Source organism: Pristiophorus japonicus, chromosome 2 (genome assembly GCF_044704955.1).
Source record: "Pristiophorus japonicus isolate sPriJap1 chromosome 2, sPriJap1.hap1, whole genome shotgun sequence".
NCBI classification, from domain to species: Eukaryota; Metazoa; Chordata; class Chondrichthyes; family Pristiophoridae; genus Pristiophorus; species Pristiophorus japonicus.
In genome coordinates this window covers 128,007,393-128,028,882 of record NC_091978.1, presented here as the reverse complement: position 1 = coordinate 128,028,882, position 21,490 = coordinate 128,007,393, and the positions used below count along the sequence as shown (strand labels likewise).

General features: G+C 49.1%; 1 protein-coding gene across 6 annotated transcripts in view; it reads right to left on the bottom strand.

The window, feature by feature from the left end:
* ipo11 (importin 11) overlaps nucleotides 1-21,490 on the bottom strand; it is a 928,775-nt gene that overhangs the window by 757,832 nt on the left and 149,453 nt on the right. For all 6 annotated transcript variants that reach the window (XM_070869309.1, XM_070869300.1, XM_070869323.1 and 3 more), the window contains 2 exons: nucleotides 19,522-19,594; nucleotides 16,652-16,855 (listed from right to left, as the gene is read on the bottom strand). In XM_070869309.1, coding sequence (XP_070725410.1) covers nucleotides 16,652-16,855; nucleotides 19,522-19,594 — 277 coding nt within the window. The remainder of the gene's footprint in view (nucleotides 1-16,651; nucleotides 16,856-19,521; nucleotides 19,595-21,490) is intronic.

Sequence of the window (21,490 nt, the reverse complement as noted above, 5' to 3'; positions counted from 1 at the left end):
GAGGGGAAGAGAGGTGAGGGTGAGGGGAAGAGAGGTGAGGGTGAGGGTAAGAGAGGGTGAGGGTGAGGGGAAGAGGGGAGGGGAGGGGAAGAGGGGAGGGGAGGGAAGAGGGGGAGGGGAGGGGAAGAGGGGAGGGGAGGGGAAGAGGGGAGGGGAAGAGGGGAGGGGAGGGAGAAGAGGGGAGGGGAGGGGGAGAGAGGGGGAGAGAGGGGGAGAGAGGGTGAGGGTGAGGGGAAGAGAGGGTGAGGGTGAGGGTAAGAGAGGGTGAGGGTGAGGGGAAGAGGGGAGGGGAGGGGAAGAGGGGAGGGGAGGGGAAGAGGGGAGGGGAGGGGAAGAGGGGAGGGAAGAGGGGAGGGGAGGGGAAGAGGGGAGGGAGGGAAGAGGGGAGGGAGGGGAAGGGAGGGGAGAGAGGGGGAGAGAGGGGGAGAGAGGGGAGAGAGAGGGGGAGAGAGGGGAGAGAGGGGAGAGAGGGGAGAGAGGGGGAGAGAGGGGGAGAGAGGGGAGAGAGGGGGAGAGGGGGGAGGGGAAGAAGGCGGAGGGGAGGGGGGAGGGGAAGAAGGCGGGAGGGGAGGGGAAGAAGGCGGAGGGGGAGGGGGGAGGAAGAAGGCGGGAGGGGGAGGGGAAGAAGGCGGGAGGGGGAGGGGAAGAAGGCGGAGGGGGAGGGGATGAAGGCGGGAGGGGGAGGGGATGAAGGCGGAGGGGGAGGGGATGAAGGGGGAGGGGGAGGGGATGAAGGCGGGAGGGGGAGGGGAAGAAGGCGGGAGGGGGAGGGAAGAAGGCGGGAGGGGGAGGGATGAAGGCGGGAGGGGGAGGGATGAAGGCGGAGGGGGAGGGGATGAAGGCGGGAGGGGGAGGGGAGGAAGGCGGGAGGGGAGGGGAGGAAGGCGGGAGGGGGAGGGAGGAAGGCGGGAGGGGGAGGGGAGGAAGGCGGGAGGGGAGGGGAGGAAGGCGGGAGGGGAGGGAGGAAGGCGGAGGGGGAGGGGAGGAAGGCGGGAGGGGGAGGGGAGGAAGGCGGGAGGGGGAGGGGAGGAAGGCGGGAGGGGAGGGGAGGAAGGCGGGAGGGGGAGGGGAGGAAGGCGGGAGGGGGAGGGGAGGAAGGCGGGAGGGGGAGGGGAGGAAGGCGGGAGGGGGAGGGGAGGAAGGCGGGAGGGGGAGGGGAGGAAGGCGGGAGGGGGAGGGGAGGAAGGCGGGAGGGGGAGGGGAGGAAGGCGGGAGGGGGAGGGGAGGGAAGGCGGGAGGGGGAGGGGAGGAAGGCGGGAGGGGGAGGGGAGGAAGGCGGGAGGGGGAGGGAGGAAGGCGGGAGGGGGAGGGGAGGAAGGCGGGAGGGGGAGGGAGGAAGGCGGGAGGGGAGGGGAGGAAGGCGGGAGGGGGAGGGGAGGAAGGCGGGAGGGGAGGGGAGGAAGGCGGGAGGGGGAGGGGAGGAAGGCGGGAGGGGGAGGGGAGGAAGGCGGGAGGGGGAGGGGAGGAAGGCGGGAGGGGGAGGGGAGGAAGGCGGGAGGGGGAGGGGAGGAAGGCGGGAGGGGGAGGGGAGGAAGGCGGGAGGGGGAGGGGAGGAAGGCGGGAGGGGGAGGGGAGGAAGGCGGGAGGGGGAGGGGAGGAAGGCGGGAGGGGGAGGGGAGGAAGGCGGGAGGGGGAGGGGAGGAAGGCGGGAGGGGGAGGGGAGGAAGGCGGGAGGGGGAGGGGAGGAAGGCGGGAGGGGGAGGGGAGGAAGGCGGGAGGGGGAGGGGAGGAAGGCGGGGAGGGGGAGGGGAGGAGGGCGGGAGGGGGAGGGGCAGAGAGGGGGAGGGGCAGAGAGGGGGAGGGGGAGGGGCAGGGAGGGGGAGGGGCAGAGAGGGGGAGGGGGAGGGGCAGGGAGGGGGAGGGGGGGCAGGGAGGGGGAGGGGGAGGGGCAGAGAGGGGGAGGGGGAGGGGCAGAGAGGGGGAGGGGGAGGGGCAGAGAGGGGGAGGGGGAGGGGCAGAGAGGGGGAGGGGCAGAGAGGGGGAGGGGCAGAGAGGGGGAAGGGGAGGGGCAGAGAGGGGGAGGGGGAGAGAGGGGGAGGGGGAGAGAGGGGGGAGGGGGAGAGAGGGGGAGGGGGAGAGAGGGGGGAGGGGAGAGAGGGGGGAGGGGGAGAGAGGGGGAGGGGGAAGAGAGGGGGAGGGGAGGGGAAGAGAGGGGAGGGGAGGGGAAGAGAGGGGAGGGGGAGAGAGGGGGAGGGGGAGGGGAAGAGAGGGGAGGGGAAGAGAGGGGGAGAGAGGGGGAGGGGGAGAGAGGGGGAGGGGGAGAGAGGGGGAGGGGGAGAGAGGGGGAGGGGGAGAGAGGGGGAGGGGGAGAGAGGGGGAGGGGGAGAGAGGGGGAGGGGGAGAGAGGGGGAGGGGGAGAGAGGGGGAGGGGGAGAGAGGGGGGGGAGAGAGGGGGAGGGGGAGAGAGGGGGAGGGGAAGAGAGGGGGAGGGGAAGAGAGGGGGAGGGGAAGAGAGGGGGAGGGGGAGGGGGAGGGGAAGGGAGGGGAGGGGAAGAGAGGGGGGAGGGGGAGGGGAAGAGAGGGGGAGGGGAAGAGAGGGGGAGGGAAGAGAGGGGGAGGGGAAGAGAGGGGGAGGGGAAGAGAGGGGAGGGAAGAGAGGGGAAGAGAGGGAGAGGGGAAGAGAGGGGGAGGGGGGGAGAGGGAGGGGAAGAGAGGGTGAGGGGGAGGGGAAGAGAGGGTGAGGGTGAGGGGAAGAGAGGGTGAGGGTGAGGGGAAGAGAGGGTGAGGGTGAGGGGAAGAGAGGGTGAGGTGAGGGGAAGAGAGGGTGAGGGTGAGGGGAAGAGAGGGTGAGGGTGAGGGAAGAGAGGGTGAGGGTGAGGGTAGAGAGGGTGAGGGTGAGGGTAAGAGAGGGTGAGGGTGAGGGTAAGAGAGGGTGAGGGTGAGGGTAAGAGGGGAGGGGGAGGGAAGAGGGGAGGGGAGGGGGAAGCGGTTGAGGAGGGGGAAGGGGGAAGAGGGGAGGGGAGAGGGGAGGGGGAGGGGAAGAGGGGAGGGGAAGAGGGGAGGGAGGGGAAGAGGGGAGGGGAGGGGAGGGAGGGGAGGGGATGAGGCGGGAGGGGAGGGGATGTGAGCGGGAGGGGGAGGGGTGAACGCGGGAGGGGGAGGGGGTGAACGCGGGAGGGGGAGGGGGTGAACGCGGGAGGGGGAGGGGGTGAACGCGGGAGGGGGAGGGGGTGAACGCGGGAGGGGAGGGGGTGAACGCGGGAGGGGGAGGGGGTGAACGCGGGAGGGGGAGGGGGTGAACGCGGGAGGGGGAGGGGTGAACGCGGGAGGGGGAGGGGGTGAACGCGGGAGGGGGAGGGGTGAACGCGGGAGGGGGAGGGGGTGAACGCGGGAGGGGGAGGGGGTGAACGCGGGAGGGGGAGGGGGTGAACGCGGGAGGGGGAGGGGGTGAACGCGGGAGGGGGAGGGGGTGAACGCGGGAGGGGGAGGGGGTGAACGCGGGGAGGGGGAGGGGGTGAACGCGGGAGGGGGAGGGGGTGAACGCGGAGGGGGAGGGGGTGAACGCGGGAGGGGGAGGGGGTGAACGCGGGAGGGGGAGGGGGTGAACGCGGGAGGGGGAGGGGGTGAACGCGGGAGGGGGAGGGGGTGAACGCGGGAGGGGGAGGGGGTGAACGCGGGAGGGGGAGGGGGTGAACGCGGGAGGGGGAGGGGGTGAACGCGGGAGGGGGAGGGGGTGAACGCGGGAGGGGGAGGGGGTGAACGCGGGAGGGGGAGGGGGTGAACGCGGGAGGGGGAGGGGGTGAACGCGGGAGGGGGAGGGGGTGAACGCGGGAGGGGAGGGGGTGAACGCGGGAGGGGGAGGGGGTGAACGCGGGAGGGGGAGGGGGTGAACGCGGGAGGGGGAGGGGTGAACGCGGGAGGGGGAGGGGGTGAACGCGGGAGGGGGAGGGGGTGAACGCGGGAGGGGGAGGGGGTGAACGCGGGAGGGGGAGGGGTGAACGCGGGAGGGGGAGGGGGTGAACGCGGGAGGGGGAGGGGGTGAACGCGGGAGGGGGAGGGGGTGAACGCGGGAGGGGGAGGGGGTGAACGCGGGAGGGGGAGGGGGTGAACGCGGGAGGGGGAGGGGGTGAACGCGGGAGGGGGAGGGGGTGAACGCGGGAGGGGGAGGGGTGAACGCGGGAGGGGGAGGGGGTGAACGCGGGAGGGGGAGGGGGTGAACGCGGGAGGGGGAGGGGGTGAACGCGGGAGGGGGAGGGGGTGAACGCGGGAGGGGGAGGGGGTGAACGTGGGAGGGGGAGGGGGTGAACGCGGGAGGGGGAGGGGATGAACGCGGGAGGGTGGGGGGTGGGGGAAGTGGAGCAGGACGGAGGCCCCCCTGCTCTCTCCTCCGGCCCCCCAAACCCACGCTCCTCCCCCACCGATCACCTCCCCGGTGCCTCCCAACCCAGGCTCCTCCATCCCTTCCCATGCTTCTCCACCACGATCACCTCCCCAGTGTCCCCTCTTCCCATGCTCCTCCATCCCTCCCCGGTACCCACACCATTCTAAGATAGACTGGGAGAAAAACGCCCTGCTGAGCCATTGCACATGCACACATGCTCCAATGCGCCTGCGCAACGCTGCCGGCACTTAGAAGAACGCTGATCCCTAGCCCCGCCCCCCTGCTGGCTGCTATCGGCTTGCTCCGCCCCAGGGAGACTCCGCTGCGCCAAGCCACGCTCCAGGACGAGCGGAGAATTCCCCGGTAGGATTTCGACGCGCTTTTTATCCCAGACAGGTCACGTAAATCTCAGAGGCGCGCCGTTTTCTCCAGCATCGGAAACTTGGGCCCACTATTCTTTGCTGTGTATAACGCCCTTAGCTATTTCTTAATGTCACGTGGAGTGAACTGAATTGACTGGACATCATTTACGATGACATCCTTTGTTTCTGTGACAAAGACAAACTATCCCTCGTCGTTCTTCTTGACTTGTCTGCAGCCTTCGACATGGTTGATCACCCCATCCTTCTCCAAGGTCTCTCCACCACTGTCTAAGCTGGGTGGGATTGCACTTGCCTTGTTCCATACTTATCGACTTAATCGTAGTCAGAGAATAACATGCAATGGCTTCTCTTCCTGTCCCCGCATCGTTACCTTTGCTGTCCCTCAATGATCTATCCTTGGTCCCCTCCAACTTCCCATCTACATGTTGCCACTTGGCGACATCATCCGAAAACACAGTGTCAATTTCCACATGTCCGCTGATGACACCCAGCTCTACCTCACTACCACTTCTACCTTACTACCACTTCTCTCGACCCCTCTACAGTCTCTAAATTGTCAGACCGCTTGTTTGACATCCAGCTCTGGATGAGCAGAAATTTTCTCCAATTGAATATTGGGAAGATCGAAGCCATTGTTTTCGGTCACCGCCACGAAATCCGTTCCCTCGCCACTGACTCCATCTCTCGCCCCAACATCCATCTGAGGTGGAACCAGACTGTTCGCAACCTTGGAGTCATATTTAACCCTGAAATGAGCTGTCAACCACATAACCGCAGCCGAACTAAGGCTGCCTGTTTCCACCTCCGCAACATCACCTGTCACCGCCCTTGCCTGAGCTTATCCGCTGCTGAAGCCCTCATTCCATGCCTGTTACCTCTACACTTGACTATTCCAACACACTCCTGGCTGGCCTCCCACATTTTCCCCTACGTAAACTAGACGTGATCCAAAATTTGGCCGCCCGTGTCCTAACTCGCACCAAGTCCTGCTCACCCATCACCCTGGCGCTCGCTGACCTACATTGGCTTCTGGTTAAGCAACGCCTCGATTTCAAAATTCTCATCCTTATTTTCAAATCCATCCATGGCCTCGCCCCTCCCTATCTCCTTTATCCCCTCCAGCCCCACCCCTCCAGAGATGTCTGCCCTCGAGCATCCCTGATTCTAGTTGCTCAACCATTGGTGGCTGTACCTTCTGTTGCCTCGACCCCAAGCTCTGGAACTCCCTGCCCAAACCTCTCCATCCTCCTTCAAGACGCTCCTTAAAACATACTTCTTTGAACAATCTTTTGGTCACCTGCACTAATTTCTACTTGTACGGCTCGGTGTCAAATTTTTTATCTCATAATACTCCTGCAAAGCACCTTGGGATGTTTCACTACATTAAAAGTGCTATATAAATACAAGTTGTTGTTGATGGGGGAATCCTCTGGAGGAGGCTAAGAAGGATCATACACTTATGGCTGAAGAGATTTACAAACTCTTCAGTTTTGCACCTTTCACTCACATGCTGGGCTCCACTCTGGTTGAAGATGAAGATGTTCATGAACCCTTGCCCCCGATTAGTTGCCTGAATGCCCATCATAATTGTCGGCTGGATATGGTAGGCCTTTAGAGCTTTTTATGTCACCCATTAGGTGTGGAACTGCTCAGCTCTATCTACAGCATATGGCTTTTGGTGTTTAGCAAACAGATAGCAGCATGTTGTAGTTTCAATGACATTGCTTCTTGTGTGCCCTTCCACACACTCTGTTGAAGCAGGGTTGGACTGCTTGTCGAGCCCACTCATTATCTTCTAAGTTTCATTCTTCTGAACTCCAATGTGTAGAGGCCCAACCTATTCAACCTATCCTAAGTCAACCTGCTCATCTCCGCAATCAACCTAGTGAACTTTCTCTGAATAGCCCCCAATGCAAGTATATCCTTCCTTAAATATGGAGATCAAAACTCTACGCAGTACTCCAGGTGTGGCCTCACCAATGCCCCGCACAGTTGAAGCAGGACTTCTCTGTTTTTATACTCCATCCACCTTGCAATAAAACCCAACATTCCATTTGCCTTCCTGATTACTTGCTGTACCTGCATACTGTTGGTTCCTTCACTGCCTGACGCAGGTTTAATCTGGCAGTTATGGAGTGTTTAACATTGATGACTACTTATTAGCATGGATAGAAGAGTGGCTAACTAACAGAACAGAAAGTCGGGATAAATGGTTTAATCTCTGGTTGGCAACCAGTAACTAGTGGGGTGCAACAGGGATCAGTGCTGGGACCCCAACTATTTACAATCTATATTAACGACTTGGAAGAAGGGACTGAGTGTAATGTAGCCAAGTTTGCTGACGATACAAAGATGGGAGGAAAAGCAATGTGTGAGGGGGACATAGACAGGCTAAGTGAGTGGGCAAAAATTTGGCAGATGCAGCATAACGTTGGAAAGTGTGAGGTCATGCACTTTGGCAGAAAAAAAATCAAAGAGCAAGTTATTATTTAAATGGAGAAAGATTGCAAAGTGCTACAGTACGGCGGAACCTGGGGGCACTTGTGCATGAAACACAAAAGGATGGTATGCAGGTATAGCAAGTGATCAGGAAGGCCAATGGTATCTTGGCCTTTATTGCAAAGGGGATGGAGTATAAAAGCAGGGAAGTCTTGCTACAGCTATACAAGGTTTTGGTGAGGCCACACCTGGAATACTGCATGCAGTTTTGGTTTCCATATTTACAAAAGGATATACTTGCTTTGGAGGCAGTTCAGAGAAGGTTCACTAGGTTGATTCCGGGGATGAGGGGGTTGACTTATGAGGAAAGGTTGAGTAGGTTGGGCCTCTACTCATTGGAATTCAGAAGAATGAGAGGTGATCTTATCGAGACGTATAAGATTATGAGGGGGCTTGACAAGGTGGTTGCAGAGAGGATGTTTCCACTGATGGGGGAGACTCGAACCAGAGGGCACGATCTTAGAATAAGGGGCCGCCCATTTAAGACGGAGGTGAGGAGAAATTTCTTCTCTCAGAGGGTTGCAGATTTGCAAACTTGGCTACGTTACACTCAGTCCCTTCTTCCAAGTCGTTAATATAGATTGTAAATAGTTGGGGTCCGAGCACTGATCCCTGTTGCACCCCACTAGTTACTGGTCGCCAACCAGAGAATGAACCATTTATCCTGACTCTCTGTTTTCTGTTAGTTAGCCAATCCTCTATACATCCTAATATATTATCACCAACCCCGTGAACTTTTATCTTGTGCAGTAATCTTTCATGTTTCACGTTGCCGGCAGCGTGCTGGGATATGGCTTCATAAATGACACCTGCACTCCAGTTCAGCAACCAAGTAGCCATTTTTAACATGACAACCAGACAGTAAGTAGGTTAAAACAGCAAAGCATCAACATGTCCTTACTCTAAATTGAAGCATGCACTTTCCAATAGAAATCACTGGTTTGTGACAGGAGAATTTCCCTCTACTCTCTGTTGACGCAAACTAATTGCAATATCTCCAAACCAGCTTTTTATTTTATTGAGAAACTAAGGTGAAGGACAAAGAAAAGTTGCAAGATTGAAAGAGAACACAATGCAGCTTATAGAATAGTGATGAGTCAAGACCTAGCTTGAAGATTATAAGAGAAAGAAATAGGAGCGTAAGGAGTTCAACAGTTCTGGAATCTGGGGAAAAATGAATTGGGGTAGAAGATTATGCTACGTGTCTTAATTTCAGCACAGTGAGGCTGGAGGAAAAGGAGTATATTTGTGATTTGGAAGGAACTACCGAAGTTCAGTGCTGGACTGTAGCAATAAAAGAGAGATCGGTACCCATTATCAATCGGGAAAATTTCTTCAATTGCTTCTGCAATGCAAGAACATACCAGTGGCAGCCATCTCTGATAAGGGACCGCATTACAATTATGTTCGCCTCCTATAAATATAGATGATCTATGAAATACTCCGCTCAAAATTAAAATCCAACCACTAATGCTCCATCAAAACAAATAGCACTGCACTAGTCAATGTGAAGCAGGCAGTGGAGACTTTGGCCCCAAGTTTCGGCCCGCGCCGAAAACGCCGCACCTCCGAGCTGGACGCCTGTTCTTCGCGCCTAAAAGTGCGCTAGAAAAAAAACGTCGATATTCTCTGGCTCCTCAGAGCGGCGCAGCGCGCTCTTCACAGCGGGGGGCAGAGCCAAACACTCGCGCCGATTCTGTAAGTAGTGGGGGGGGCGGGTCCAATTTAAATGAGCCAACGTGGTGCGCGCAGTGGCAAACAAACATTGGCACTTGGCCATTTTTAAAAGGACTCGGCTGCCATCGAGCCACTGACGCCGTCCCTTAAGCGTGGCCAAATGGCCTCAACCCCCTTGAAAAGCTGCGTGCATCTGGTGTTGATCCTTTGCCAGCCACAAAGAGAATGAAGGCCTGCCTGCAGCACAGCAGCTCAGCTTGAAGGCTGCTTGCTGCCGCTGTTGGGGCTGCCGTCGAGACACTGACGCCACACCCCTGCCTGTCTCCAACATGAAAGGCCTGCCTGAAGCACTTTCACACAGGTAGGAACATGGTTTATTTAATCTTTTCTTTGCTTATAAATTTTTATTCAGGTTGGATTTATTTGTATAATATTTGTATAAGTATAACTAAGGATTGATTGTAGAATTTAATGACTTCCCTTTCCCCCCCACCTCGTTCCCTACGCCTGATTTGTAACCTACGCCTGATATTCTAAATTGTAGACAAGGTTTTTTCCAGTGTACAAAAATCTTCACTTACTCCATTCTAAGTTAGTTTGGAGTAAGTTTTCACTGACGAAACTTTGAAAACAGGCGCAAGTGGCCGTACACGCCCCCTTTTGAAAAATAAATTCTGTTCCAAAGTGAAACTGTTCTAACTGACTTGAACTGGAACAAACTAAATGCCGAGAATTTGAATTTCTAAGATACTCCGTTCTACACCAGTTGCTCAAAAAAATCAGGAGCAACTGAGGCCGAAACTTGGGCCTTTTATAGGTAGAATTAAGAAATAAGAAAGGATTTAAGACTGTAGTGGGAGTTGTACTCATGCCCCCCTGGTAGCAGCTGTGAAGTGCTAAATTGTATAAATGCAGAGGTTAGACAAGCATGTTGCAAAGGCAGAGTGGTTTTAATGGGGATTTTAACTTTCATATAGATTGGAATAAGCAAATTAGCACATCAGAAAGGTAGTAAATTTCTTAGGGTGTCCAGGATAGTATTTTGCAACAATATGTCCTAGAACCAACAAGGGGATACGCCAGATTAGATTTAATAATGAGTAATGAGCCAGATTTAGTTAATAGCTTAATGGTGTGTAAACATTTATCGAATAGCGATCTTAAGAATTCAACATTAGTATTTGAAAGGGAGAAATGCAAAACAGCTACTAAGATTTTAGATTTAGGTAAGGCTGACTTCAAAGTGATGAGATAGAGACTGTCCACAGTAAACTGGGCAAATCTGTTAATGGGTAAAATGACAGCTCATCGGTGGGAGATGTTTAAAAAATAATTTAATATGATACAGATCCAATTTATACCCCTGAGGGACAAGAGCTCTACTTGCCAAAATAAACAACTATGGATGACGAAAGAGGTAAGAGACAACATTAAAATAATAAAAAAAGGCATACAAAGATGCAAAAAATAGCACAGATCCCAACGAATGTAAAAGATACAAAGAACAGCAAAGGGTGACAAAACAAATAGCAAGAGCTACAAAAAGGGAATATGAAAAGAAATTTGCAATGAATGTTACATTTTTTACAATTATATGAGGAAAAAGAGGGTGGTGAGGAGCAATGTTGGCCCCTTGAAAACTGATAATGGTGATATTGTCAATGATAATAATGAAAAGGGGACGTGTTGAATTATTACTTTGCATCAGTATTTACGGTAAATGAAGCGGATAGCATGCCAAGGAAATTAATATTGAATCAGGGACAGGGATTCAAAAAATATTACCACAAGCGAAATAGCAGTAATAAAGAAAATAATAGCACTCAAGAGTGATAAATCCCCAGAACCAGATGGTTTTCATCCCAGGGTTTTAAAGAAAGTGAGTGAGCGCATTGCAGATGCCCTAACTATAATCTTCCAAAGTTCTCTTGATTCAGAAACCATTAATTGTGCATGTTACTCCACTATTTAAGAATGGTGAGAGAGGGAAACAAGGGAATTATAGACCTGTTAATCTAACATCTATTGTCTGGAAATTACTAGAGTCTATAATTAAGGATAGGTGACTGAACACCGCAAAAATTTTCAGCTGATCAAAGAGAGCCAGCATGGATTTTTTTAAAAGTAGGTCATGCTTGACAAACCTGATTGATTTTTTTGAAGAGGTGGCTAAAGTAGTCAACAGGAGAATGTCTATGGTTGTTATTTATATGGACTTCCAGAATGGGGTTTGATAAAATCCCACATAAGAGACTGTTAACTAAGGTTGAAGCCCATGAAATTAAAGGCAAATTATTGATCTGGTTAGGAAATTGGCTGAGCAGCAAGAGACAGAGTAGAGATAATGGGGAGGTACTCTAATTGGAAAAGTCTGACTATCATGTCCTGCAGGGATCTGTGTTGAGACCTCAACTAATTCACTATTTATTAACGTCTTGGATGATGGGACAGAAAGTCACGTATATAAATTTTCTTTGGACACAAAGATCGCCAGTATTGTCGGCTGTGTAGATGAAAGCATAAAATCACAAAGAAGTATTGACAGATTAAGTGAATGAGCAAAACTGTGGCAAATGAATTTCAATGTAGGCAAATGTGAAGTTATCCACTTTAGACCAAAAAAGGATAGAACAAGGTACTTTCTAAATGGTGTACAGCTAAAAACAGTGGAGGTCTAAAGGGATTTGGGGGTCCAGGTACATAGTTCATTAAAATGTCATGAACAGGTACAGAAAATAATCAAAAAGGCGAATGGAATGCTGGCCTTTTTATATCTGGAGAACTGGAATACAAGGGGTAGAAGTTATGCTACAGCTATACAAAGCCCTGGTTAGACCACACTTGGACTACTGTGAGCAGTTCTGGGCACCACACCTTTGGAAGAATATACTGGCCTTCGAGGGAGTGCAATGTAGGTTTACCAGAATGATGCTCAGACTCCAGGAGTTAAATTACGAGGAGAGATTACACAAACCAGGGTTGTATTCCGTGGAATTTAGATGGTTATGGAGAGATCCGATCGAAGTTTTCAAGATATTAAAGGGAACAGATAGATAGAGTATATAGAGTGGGAAACTATTTCCACTGCTTTGGGAGTCTCGGACTAGGGCGCATAGTCTAAAAATTAGAGCTAGATCTTTCAGGAGTGAAATTCGGAAATACTTCTACACTTTGGTGGCAGAAGTTTGGAACTCTCTTCCACAAATGGCAATTGATGCTAGATCAGTTGTTAATTTTACATCTGAGATGCGTAGATTTTTGTTAACCAATGGTATTAAGAGTTATGGAGCTAAGGCAGGTATATGGATCAGTTGTGATCTCACTGAATGGCGGAACAGGCTCGTGGGGCTAAATGGCCTACTTCTGTTGCTATAAATTATTCCTGTTTAATTTATGACTGCCATTGTTTTGTCCTTATATTGCAGAAGCAATTCAAGAAACCTTTTCCATTTATATGAGGAGAATTACACAGCATTCTGCATATCTAAAGGTAGATTTTATGCTGCTCTTCAACAGACAACCATTTCCACTGTAACATTCCACACCTGGTGAAAACATGTATTTCAGTATTATTGTGCTGCTAGAGAAGGTAGCCATCAGTACACATTTCACACTCAACACGAGCACTATTATTGTATTATTCAGTGGCAACAAAGACCAAGAGATTAAATGTTCCCCATCATTTTTAATACTGCCAAAATAATTTTTATTCAATTTGCAGAAAAAAAAACTTTAAATATTACAGGACATAAAGTGTTTATATTGCACAACATATGATTATACCTACACATCAAGAAGTAACACCAAGAATTTAGACAAAAGGAATCAGTGTCAAAATTTCCCAAGTAGGACAGAAGTGATTGTAGCAACTGATGTGGCATTACATTATTCTCGGTCTCTGACAAACGTTTCTGTACTATTATCCTAAACAGAACGAGGAGAACCATTAATGGCAGACTCTGAGGAGCAAACTGGTTTTTGGCGGAACAGCTTTTGCATTCGTAGATTAAGTGAGTGGGAAAAACTGTGGTAGATGGGAGTTCAATGTGAGGAAGTGTGGACCCAAGAAAGATAGATCAGAGTACTGTAAAAATGGTGAGAAGCTAGGAACTGTGGAACAAAGAGTTAATTTTTGTTTCTGTCCATTATATGTTTGTGATATATGTTAGGGGTCTATGCAAAAAATAACATATAATGGACAGATACACAAATTAATTAAAAAGGCTGATAGAACGTTAGCCTTCATCTAAAAGGGGGCTGGAATACTATTTTTAAAAATTCTCTTCATCTGGCTCTTTTGCCAATTATCTTAAATCTGTGTCCTCTGATTACCAACTCTCCCATCAAGGGAAACAATTTCTCCTTATTTACTCTATTTAAACATGGCTCCAGGGTGACCAAGGCTGGGAACTCAACATCCAGGGGCATTCAACATTCAAGAAGGATAGACAGAAAGGAAAAGGAGGTGGGGTGGCGTTGCTGATTAAAGAGGAAATTAACGCAATAATAAGGAAGGACATTAGCTTGGATGATGTGGATTCTGTATGGGTGGAGCTGCAGAATACCAAAGGGCAGAAAACGCTAGTGGGAGTTGTGTACAGACCACCAAACAGTAGTAGTGAGGTTGGGGACAGCATCAAACAAGAAATTAGGGATGCATGCAATAAAGGTACGGCAGTTATCATGGGCGACTTTAATCTACATATAGGTTGGGCTAACCAAACTGGTAGCAATACGGTGGAGGAGGATTTCCTGGAGTGTATTAGGGATGGTTTCCTAGACCAATATGTCGAGGAACCAACTAGAGGGCTGGCCATCCTAGACTGGGTGATTTGTAATGAGAAAAGACTAGTTAGCAATCTTGTTGTGCGAGGCCCCTTGGGGAAGAGCGACCATAATATGATAGAATTCTTTATGAAGATGGAGAGTGAGACAGTTAATTCAGAGACTAGGGTCCTGAACTTAAGGAAAGGTAACTTGATGGTATGAGACGTGAATTGGCTAGAATAGACTGGCGAATGATACTTGAAGGGTTGACAGTGGATCGGCAATGGCAAGGAGGAACTGAAGGAAATCCTTATTAGGCGGGAAATGGTGTTAGGGAAATTGATGGGATTGAAGGTGGATAAATCCCCAATAGTCTGCATCCCAGAGTACTTAAGGAAGTGGCCCTAGAAATAGTGGATGCATTGGTGATCATTTTCCAAAAGTCTATCGACTCTGGATCAGTTCCTATGGACTGAAGGGTAGCTAATGTAACACCACTTTTTAAAAAAAGGAGAGAGAGAGAAAACGGGAAATTATAGACCGGTTAGCCTGACATCAGTAGTGGGGAAAATGTTGGATTCGATTATTAAAGTTGAAATAGCAGTGCATTTGGAAAGCAGTGACAGGATCGGTCCAAGTCAGCATGGATTTGTGAAAGGGAAATCATGCTTGACAAATCTTTGAGAATTTTTTGAGAATGTAACTAGTAGAGTGGACAAGGGAGAACCAATGGATGTGATGTATTTGGACTTTCAAAAGGCTTTTGACAAGGTCCCACACAAGAGATTGGTATGCAAAATTAAAGCACATGGCATTGGGGGTAATGTACTGACGTGGATAGAGAACAGGCTGGCAAAAAGGAAGCAGAGAGTCGGGATAAACGGGTCCTTTTCAGAAAAGCAGACAGTGACTAGTGGGGTGCCGCAGGGCTCAGTGCTGGGAACCCAGCTATTTACAATATACATCAATGATTTAGATGAAGGAATTGAGTGTAATATCTCCAAGCTTGCAGATGACACTAAGCTGGGTGGCGGTGTGAGCTGTGAGGCGGACGCTAAGAGGCTGCAGGGTGACTTGGACAGGTTAGGCGAGTGGGCAAATGCAAGGCAGATGCAGTATAATGTGGATAATGTGCAGTTATCCACTTTGGTGGCAAAAACAGGAAGGCAGAATATTATCTGAATCATGGCAGATTAGGAAAAGGGGAGGTGCAACAAGACCTGGGTGTCATGGTACATCAGTCATTGAAAGTTGGTATGCAGGTATAGCAGGCGGTGAAGAAGGCAAATGGTATGTTGGCCTTCATAGCAAGGGGATTTGAGTTTGGAGCAGGGAGGTCTTACTGCAGTTATACAGGGCCTTGGTGAGGCCTCACATGGAATATTGTGTTCAGTTTTGGTCTCCTAATCTGAGGAAGGACGTTCTTGCTATTGAGCGAGTGCAGCGAACGTTCACCAGACTGATTCCCGCAATGGCAGGACTGACATATGAGGAGAGACTGGATCGACTGGGCCTGTATTCACTGGAGTTTAGAAGGATGAGAGGGGATCTCATAGAAACATATAACATTCTGACAGGACTGGAAAGGTTAGATGCAGGAAGAATGTTCCCGATGTTGAGGAAGTCCATAACCAGGGGACACAGTCTAAGGATAAGGGGTAAGCCATTTCGGACCGAGATGAGGAGAAACTTCTTCACTCAGAGTTGTTAACCTGTGTAATTTCTTACCGCAGAGTGTTGTTGATGCAGTTCATTGGATATATTCAAGAGGGAGTTAGATATGGCCCTTACGGCTAAAGGGATCAAGGGGTATGGAGAGAAAGCAGGAAAGGAGTACTGAGGTGAATGATCAGCCATGATCTTATTGAATGGTGGTGCAGGCTCGAAGGGCTGAATGGCCAATTGCACCTATTTTTCATGTTTCTATGTTTCAATCAAAACCCCTCAATATTGAATCTCTTAAATCTCCCTTTAATGTTCTCTACTCGAGGGAGAACAATCCCACATGTTCTAGTCTCTCCACATAACTGAAGTCCCACATCCTTGGTATAATTCTGTTAAATCTCTGCAACATCTTTAAGGCTTTAACATCCTTCCTAAAGTGTGGTACCCAAATTTGGACACAATACTCTAGCTGAGGTCTTATCAGGGACTTATAAAAGGTTTAACATAACGTCCTTGCTTTTGCACTCTATGTCTCGATTGATGAAGCCAATAAACTTTATTTATAAAGTTTCTTTCATCTCCTTTCATAACTAAAGCCTCTTGTCCGTTAGTGAATCTCTATTGCATCCTCTCCATAGTGGCCATCCAAAACTGAATATTCTAACTGCAGCCTCACCAATAATATGTTTAGATTAAGCATTATTTCTGTACTCAGTAACCCATTTATAAAGTTTAGGATACCATTTTTTTTTAATTCTCAGCTTGTTCTCCCACTTTTAAAGATCTGTGCATCTGAATCCTCAAATCTTACAGTTCCATTACTCATGTCAAAGTTTTACCATTTAGTGTACCTGCCTTTTCCTTAGTCTTACACTTAAAATGTTTCACCTCACTTTTATCTGCATTAAATTTAATCTAATATTGACCTGCCTAATCTAACCTTTATATCCTCCTAAAGTCTCAAAGTCCTCTTTGGTTAATCGCGCTCTCTATTTTTGTGTTGTCGGCAAATTTTGATCTTGTGCTCCCTATATCCAAATCCCGATCATTTACATATATATATTTTTTTAAAGCATATTGACCCCTGGGGAACACCACTTTTTACATCCCTCCAGTCCAAAGACCACTCCTCTATATTTTTCTTGTAATCAAATTCCTATCCACGCTGTGGAATTCTAGAACTTTCTCCCAAAATCATTTTGCAGTCCTACTTTCCTCCCTCCCTTCAAAAGCCTCCTATAAACCATCTCTTGAACCATGCCTTTGCTTGTAGATGTTTTTACATGAAGAGCACTACATGAATGGAAACCTTTGCCACTGAATGTTTAAAAATACTTACATCTTGAAATAGCTTCTTATCTGCTACCAGTTTTTTGGACGCCAGAGTCTTGGTGACGTGATAAAAGGCAAGCAGTGCTCTGTGTTGACGTAGATCATCCTGCACTTTAACAGATTCCAGCAGTGTGGGAATTAGTTCTGGCCAGTGCCGAGGGCAATCTAACCTGGCAACCTTAGCAATCAGTACTCCAATTTGGGTTGCAATCTGTAGAAAAGACAGATACCACAAACAGACTCAATCATTCAACTCAGGAGTAGTCCACACTTAAAAAATTAACAATCGTGTTATGCTCTTCAAAATGAATGTGTAGTTTTCAGAAATGATGAATACACAGCTTTATCAACAACTTTCAGGTTTAAAAGGAAATTTTTGCATAATTAATTTCAATAATAAATACATTTTATTTGGTTTGTAATGAGTTATTCACAATAAACCATCAAATCAGAAATGCATATAGATCCGTATAAAGGTGCTAAACATCATGGATTTATACTCAATGTCAGTCAATGCTGGTGTATCCAATGGGTAAAGATGACTGAAAAAGTACGTTCTCCGAATTCTACAAATCTTGCACATAGAATTATGTTCAACAGAAAACATAGAAAACACACTTGTTAATTCTGACTAAAAATATGCAGAGGAGTGGCCTTAGCGAAGACGATCGAGGCTGTGCTAGTGTCCACAAACTCTGAAATACCCAGAAATACAAAGAAGTGACAGCCTGGCCACAAAGTTAGAACTTCAATGCATAATCAAAGGTGCCATCTTTCAGACGAGGTGTAAAACCAAGGCCCCATCTCCTTCATCAGCTGCATGTGATGAACCTCATGGCACTATTCAAATAGCAGGGGATTCTCAGAATCCTGGCCAACATTCTTCTCAATTAACAGATTATTTGGTCATTCATTTGTACCACCAGCAAGTAGATTTTTTTATGTTGTCAATGCCCAAAATGCATCAGGGAGCTACAATGGTTACAATTAGAGCAACTGAACATGAGCTCAAAGCTGTCTCATTTATCAACTACCAATGGCTCCCCACAAAGCAATACTGAATGAAATACTCACAACACATCGGGCCCAAATTTGGCCCACCCATTTTTTTCGGTGCACTCACCGAAGATGCACGACTTCCGAGGGTGAAAACGGCGCCGAAAAGATCTCCCTGGATTCTGGCCGCTCTGTGGCCTCTCCTATGGCTTAGCGCGGCGTGGTCTGTCCATTAGGGGGCGGAGCTAGGGCCCTGCGCGAGAAACAGTGCCAGCAGCTCAATGCATGTGCACTGGAGGTTTCGCGCATGCGCAGTAGCTCCTGCCCCCAGCCGGAGAGAAGTCGGGAGAAGTCAGTCCCCGGAGAGAAGTCAGCCCCCGGAGAGATCAGCCCCTGGAGAGAAGTCAGTCCCCGGAGCCCCCCCCTGGAGAGAAGTCAGCCCCCGGAGAGAAGTCAGTCCCCGGAGAGAAGTCAGTCCCCGGAGAGAAGTCAGTCCCCGGAGAGAAGTCAGTCCCCGGAGAGAAGTCAGTCCCCGGAGAGAAGTCAGTCCCCGGAGAGAAGTCAGTCCCCGGAGAGAAGTCAGTCCCCGGAGAGAAGTCAGTCCCCGGAGAGAAGTCAGTCCCCGGAGAGAAGTCAGTCCCCGGAGAGAAGTCAGTCCCCGGAGAGAAGTCAGTCCCCGGAGAGAAGTCAGTCCCCGGAGAGAAGTCAGTCCCCGGAGAGAAATCAGCCCCCGGAGCCCCCGGTGAGAAGTCAGTCCCCGGAGCCCCCGGAGAGAAGTCAGTCCCCGGAGCCCCCGGAGAGAAGTCAGTCCCCGGAGCCCTTGGAGAGAAGTCAGCCCTCGGAGAGAAGCCCTCAAGAGAGTTGGAGCCCTGGAAAGAGAGTTGGAGCCCTGGAGAGAGAGTCGGATTCGGAGAAGAGTCGGAGTCGGCCCGCTGACTTCCCAGGCCGAGTTAGGAAGGTAGGACTTAAGTTTTTAATTAAATTTATTATTGATGGTTTTTATGCTTCTTGAATGTTATTGTGAAGGTAGTTAGTGTTTTGCAAGGTCCTCTCCGCTTCCCTCCCCCTCCCCCCCCCCCCCCCCCCCCCATCTCTGGCTACCTGCGCTGATTTCTTAACTCTCCGCAAGGATTTTCTGTGCGGCCTCAAGTGGCCACATACACTGGCCTAAGTTAGTTTGAAGCAACTATTAGCTGTCCAAACTGGCTTAAATGGCCAAAACGGGCGTAGGTGGCTGTTAACGCCCCCTTTTGAGCAAAACTAAACCTAAAAAATTCTAACTAACTCACTTACAATGGCACAAATTAAATGTGCAGAATGGTGATTTTTAAGATACTCCAGAAAAATCAAGTTGCTCCCAAAAAAACAGAGCAACTCCTGGGCAAATTTGGGCCCATAATGTGTGTAATAATGTGAAACTAGCTATTGAATATAATACACACACACACACACATAATATATAAAACACAAACATACAAATACACATACATACATCTTGATTATAGCTCCTAAGGAACCAGACAAAGAACATTTTTTCCAACTACTGGTGTTCCAATTTACCCTTCTGAAACAAGATATTTTGATTTAAATACTTCTAAGACAACATTTGTACAGATATGCAAATACATGAGTCGTCCAGGAAATGTCACAACTTTAAAAAAAATTAGTTGTAGCATTATAGCAGTTCAGTTCCACATTATTTTTTGTTGATGGGCCGAGGCACACATTATATACATTATTATATAGCCATTTAGCACAATTTTTCCTCCCTGCTTTTATGCTGACTAAATGAAATGATAATTTCTTCCATGGAAGGTCAAAATAAACACTTAGCATGTACAAACAAGTAGAAATCCATACAAATTTCATTTCATCACCAACCTGATTAACTGGTTCATTAAAATTTGCAATCAGCCCTGCACGCAATGAGGATTTTTCTTCTTCTGATAGAGCACTGTAAGAATTAACAAAAAAGAATTAGATATAGCCACTGTAGCCTATAACTAATCAAATAATTCATGCAACAAATACATGCTAATGACACATCCACATTATTTATGAATTTAGTCATGCTTAAAAAAATACAGCTTTTAAGTACAGTAATACAAATACTGTTTTTTTTGTGGAAATGTCCTTTTTGTGAGATTAAACACAAAGGTGATTTTGATAATCTTCTGAGCTTTCATACAATAAATCTACAGCAGAAAATTTTGATGATGATAATGATGGGGTGAAGTGGAGATCAGTGCGAGAAGATGTAAAAAGGAAAGGCAAGATTGACAGCAGTTACAGATGATGTAACTCTGAACAAAACACAATAGTGGAGGTTATAAATTTAAATTAATTTAATAGTAGCATCAGGAAACTCACCAATCTAAAACTCTGCTCAATACCGACAAGACTACATGACTTGACTTATTAAAGAAATAAATAATGATCCACCCATCTTTCTGCTTTCGAGGATATCCTACCTGGATTTGCAGTAACATTTGCAGACTGCAAAAGATTTCAAGTCATAGGATGCTCCAATATGTATATCAAAACTTCACAAAACATTAATGTGCCTTAAAATATACTTAATACGTACAATAACCCAATGGGAAGCAAATATTACAGCATACAAGCACTCACCACAACACACAACACTTCCATAAAAGACAGAATATTAAAAGCTAAAATGAAAGGGTCGAGACTGCAGGTGAGGGAGCAAGACAGTGAAGGAAGTCGAGAGGTAAAGTGGTCAAGATAGGGAGTCAAGTAGAGCAGGTGGAGAGAGCTTGGAACTGCTCGGATGAAAAGTCATGGACCTAAAACATTGGCCCCAAGTTTCCACATGATTTGCTCCTGATTTTTAGGAGCAACTGGTGGAGAACGGAGTATCTTAGAAATCGGAATTCTCCACATTTAAGTTTTCTGCAGTTCTAGTCAGGTAGAACAGTTTCACTTTTGAACAGAATTTTTTTTTCCAAAAGGGGGCGTGTCCGGCCACTGGCGCCTGATTTGAAAGTTTCCACAGTGAAAACGTACTCCAAACTAACTTAGAATGGAGCAAGTGAAGATTTTTGTCGGCTTGAAAAAACCTTGTCTACCCATTAACAAATCAGGCACAGGTTACAAATTAGGCGTCGGGAACGAGGTGGGGGGGGGTGGGGGGAAGGGAAGTCATTAAATTCTACAATAAATCCTTAGTTATACTTATACAAATATTATACAAATAAATCCAACCTGAATAAAAATTTATAAGCAAAGAAAAGATTAAATAAACCATGTTCCTACCTGTGTGAAAGTGCTTCAGGCAGGCCTTTCAGGCAGCGGTTTGCCGTTGGGACCGACCGACGGCAGGGGGAGGGCGGGAGAAGGCTGCAGGAAGCCTCATTACTTGAGGCAGCCGTTTGCCATCGGGCCCGACCGACGGCGGGGGGGGGGGGGGGGGGAGGGAGGGAGGGAGAAGGCTGCAGGAAGCCTCATTACTTGAGGCAGCCGTTTGCCGTCGGGCCCGACGGACGGCAGGGGGAGAAAGCTGCAAGAAGCCTCAGTGCTGATCATAGAAGGGCAATGTGGTTTTATTAAAAAAATTTAAAAATTGAACAGCTACAAAGAATTTGAATAGTCTCAAACAAGTGCATGTGTCCCGTTTATCACAGTCTATCTTTAATTACAGAATGCATTCCCCTCACCCTCACACACAGAAATATCAAGAAAATTAAAATGCAACCCTTTGCAAGGGTTCAATAAACAAATTTTCACTTTTTCTGCAGCACTTTTTAAAATGACCGAGTGCCAATGTTTCCTTCACACTGCGCGTGCGCGAACGCTCCAACGTGCACGCGCAGGGTTGCCGGCATGAAAA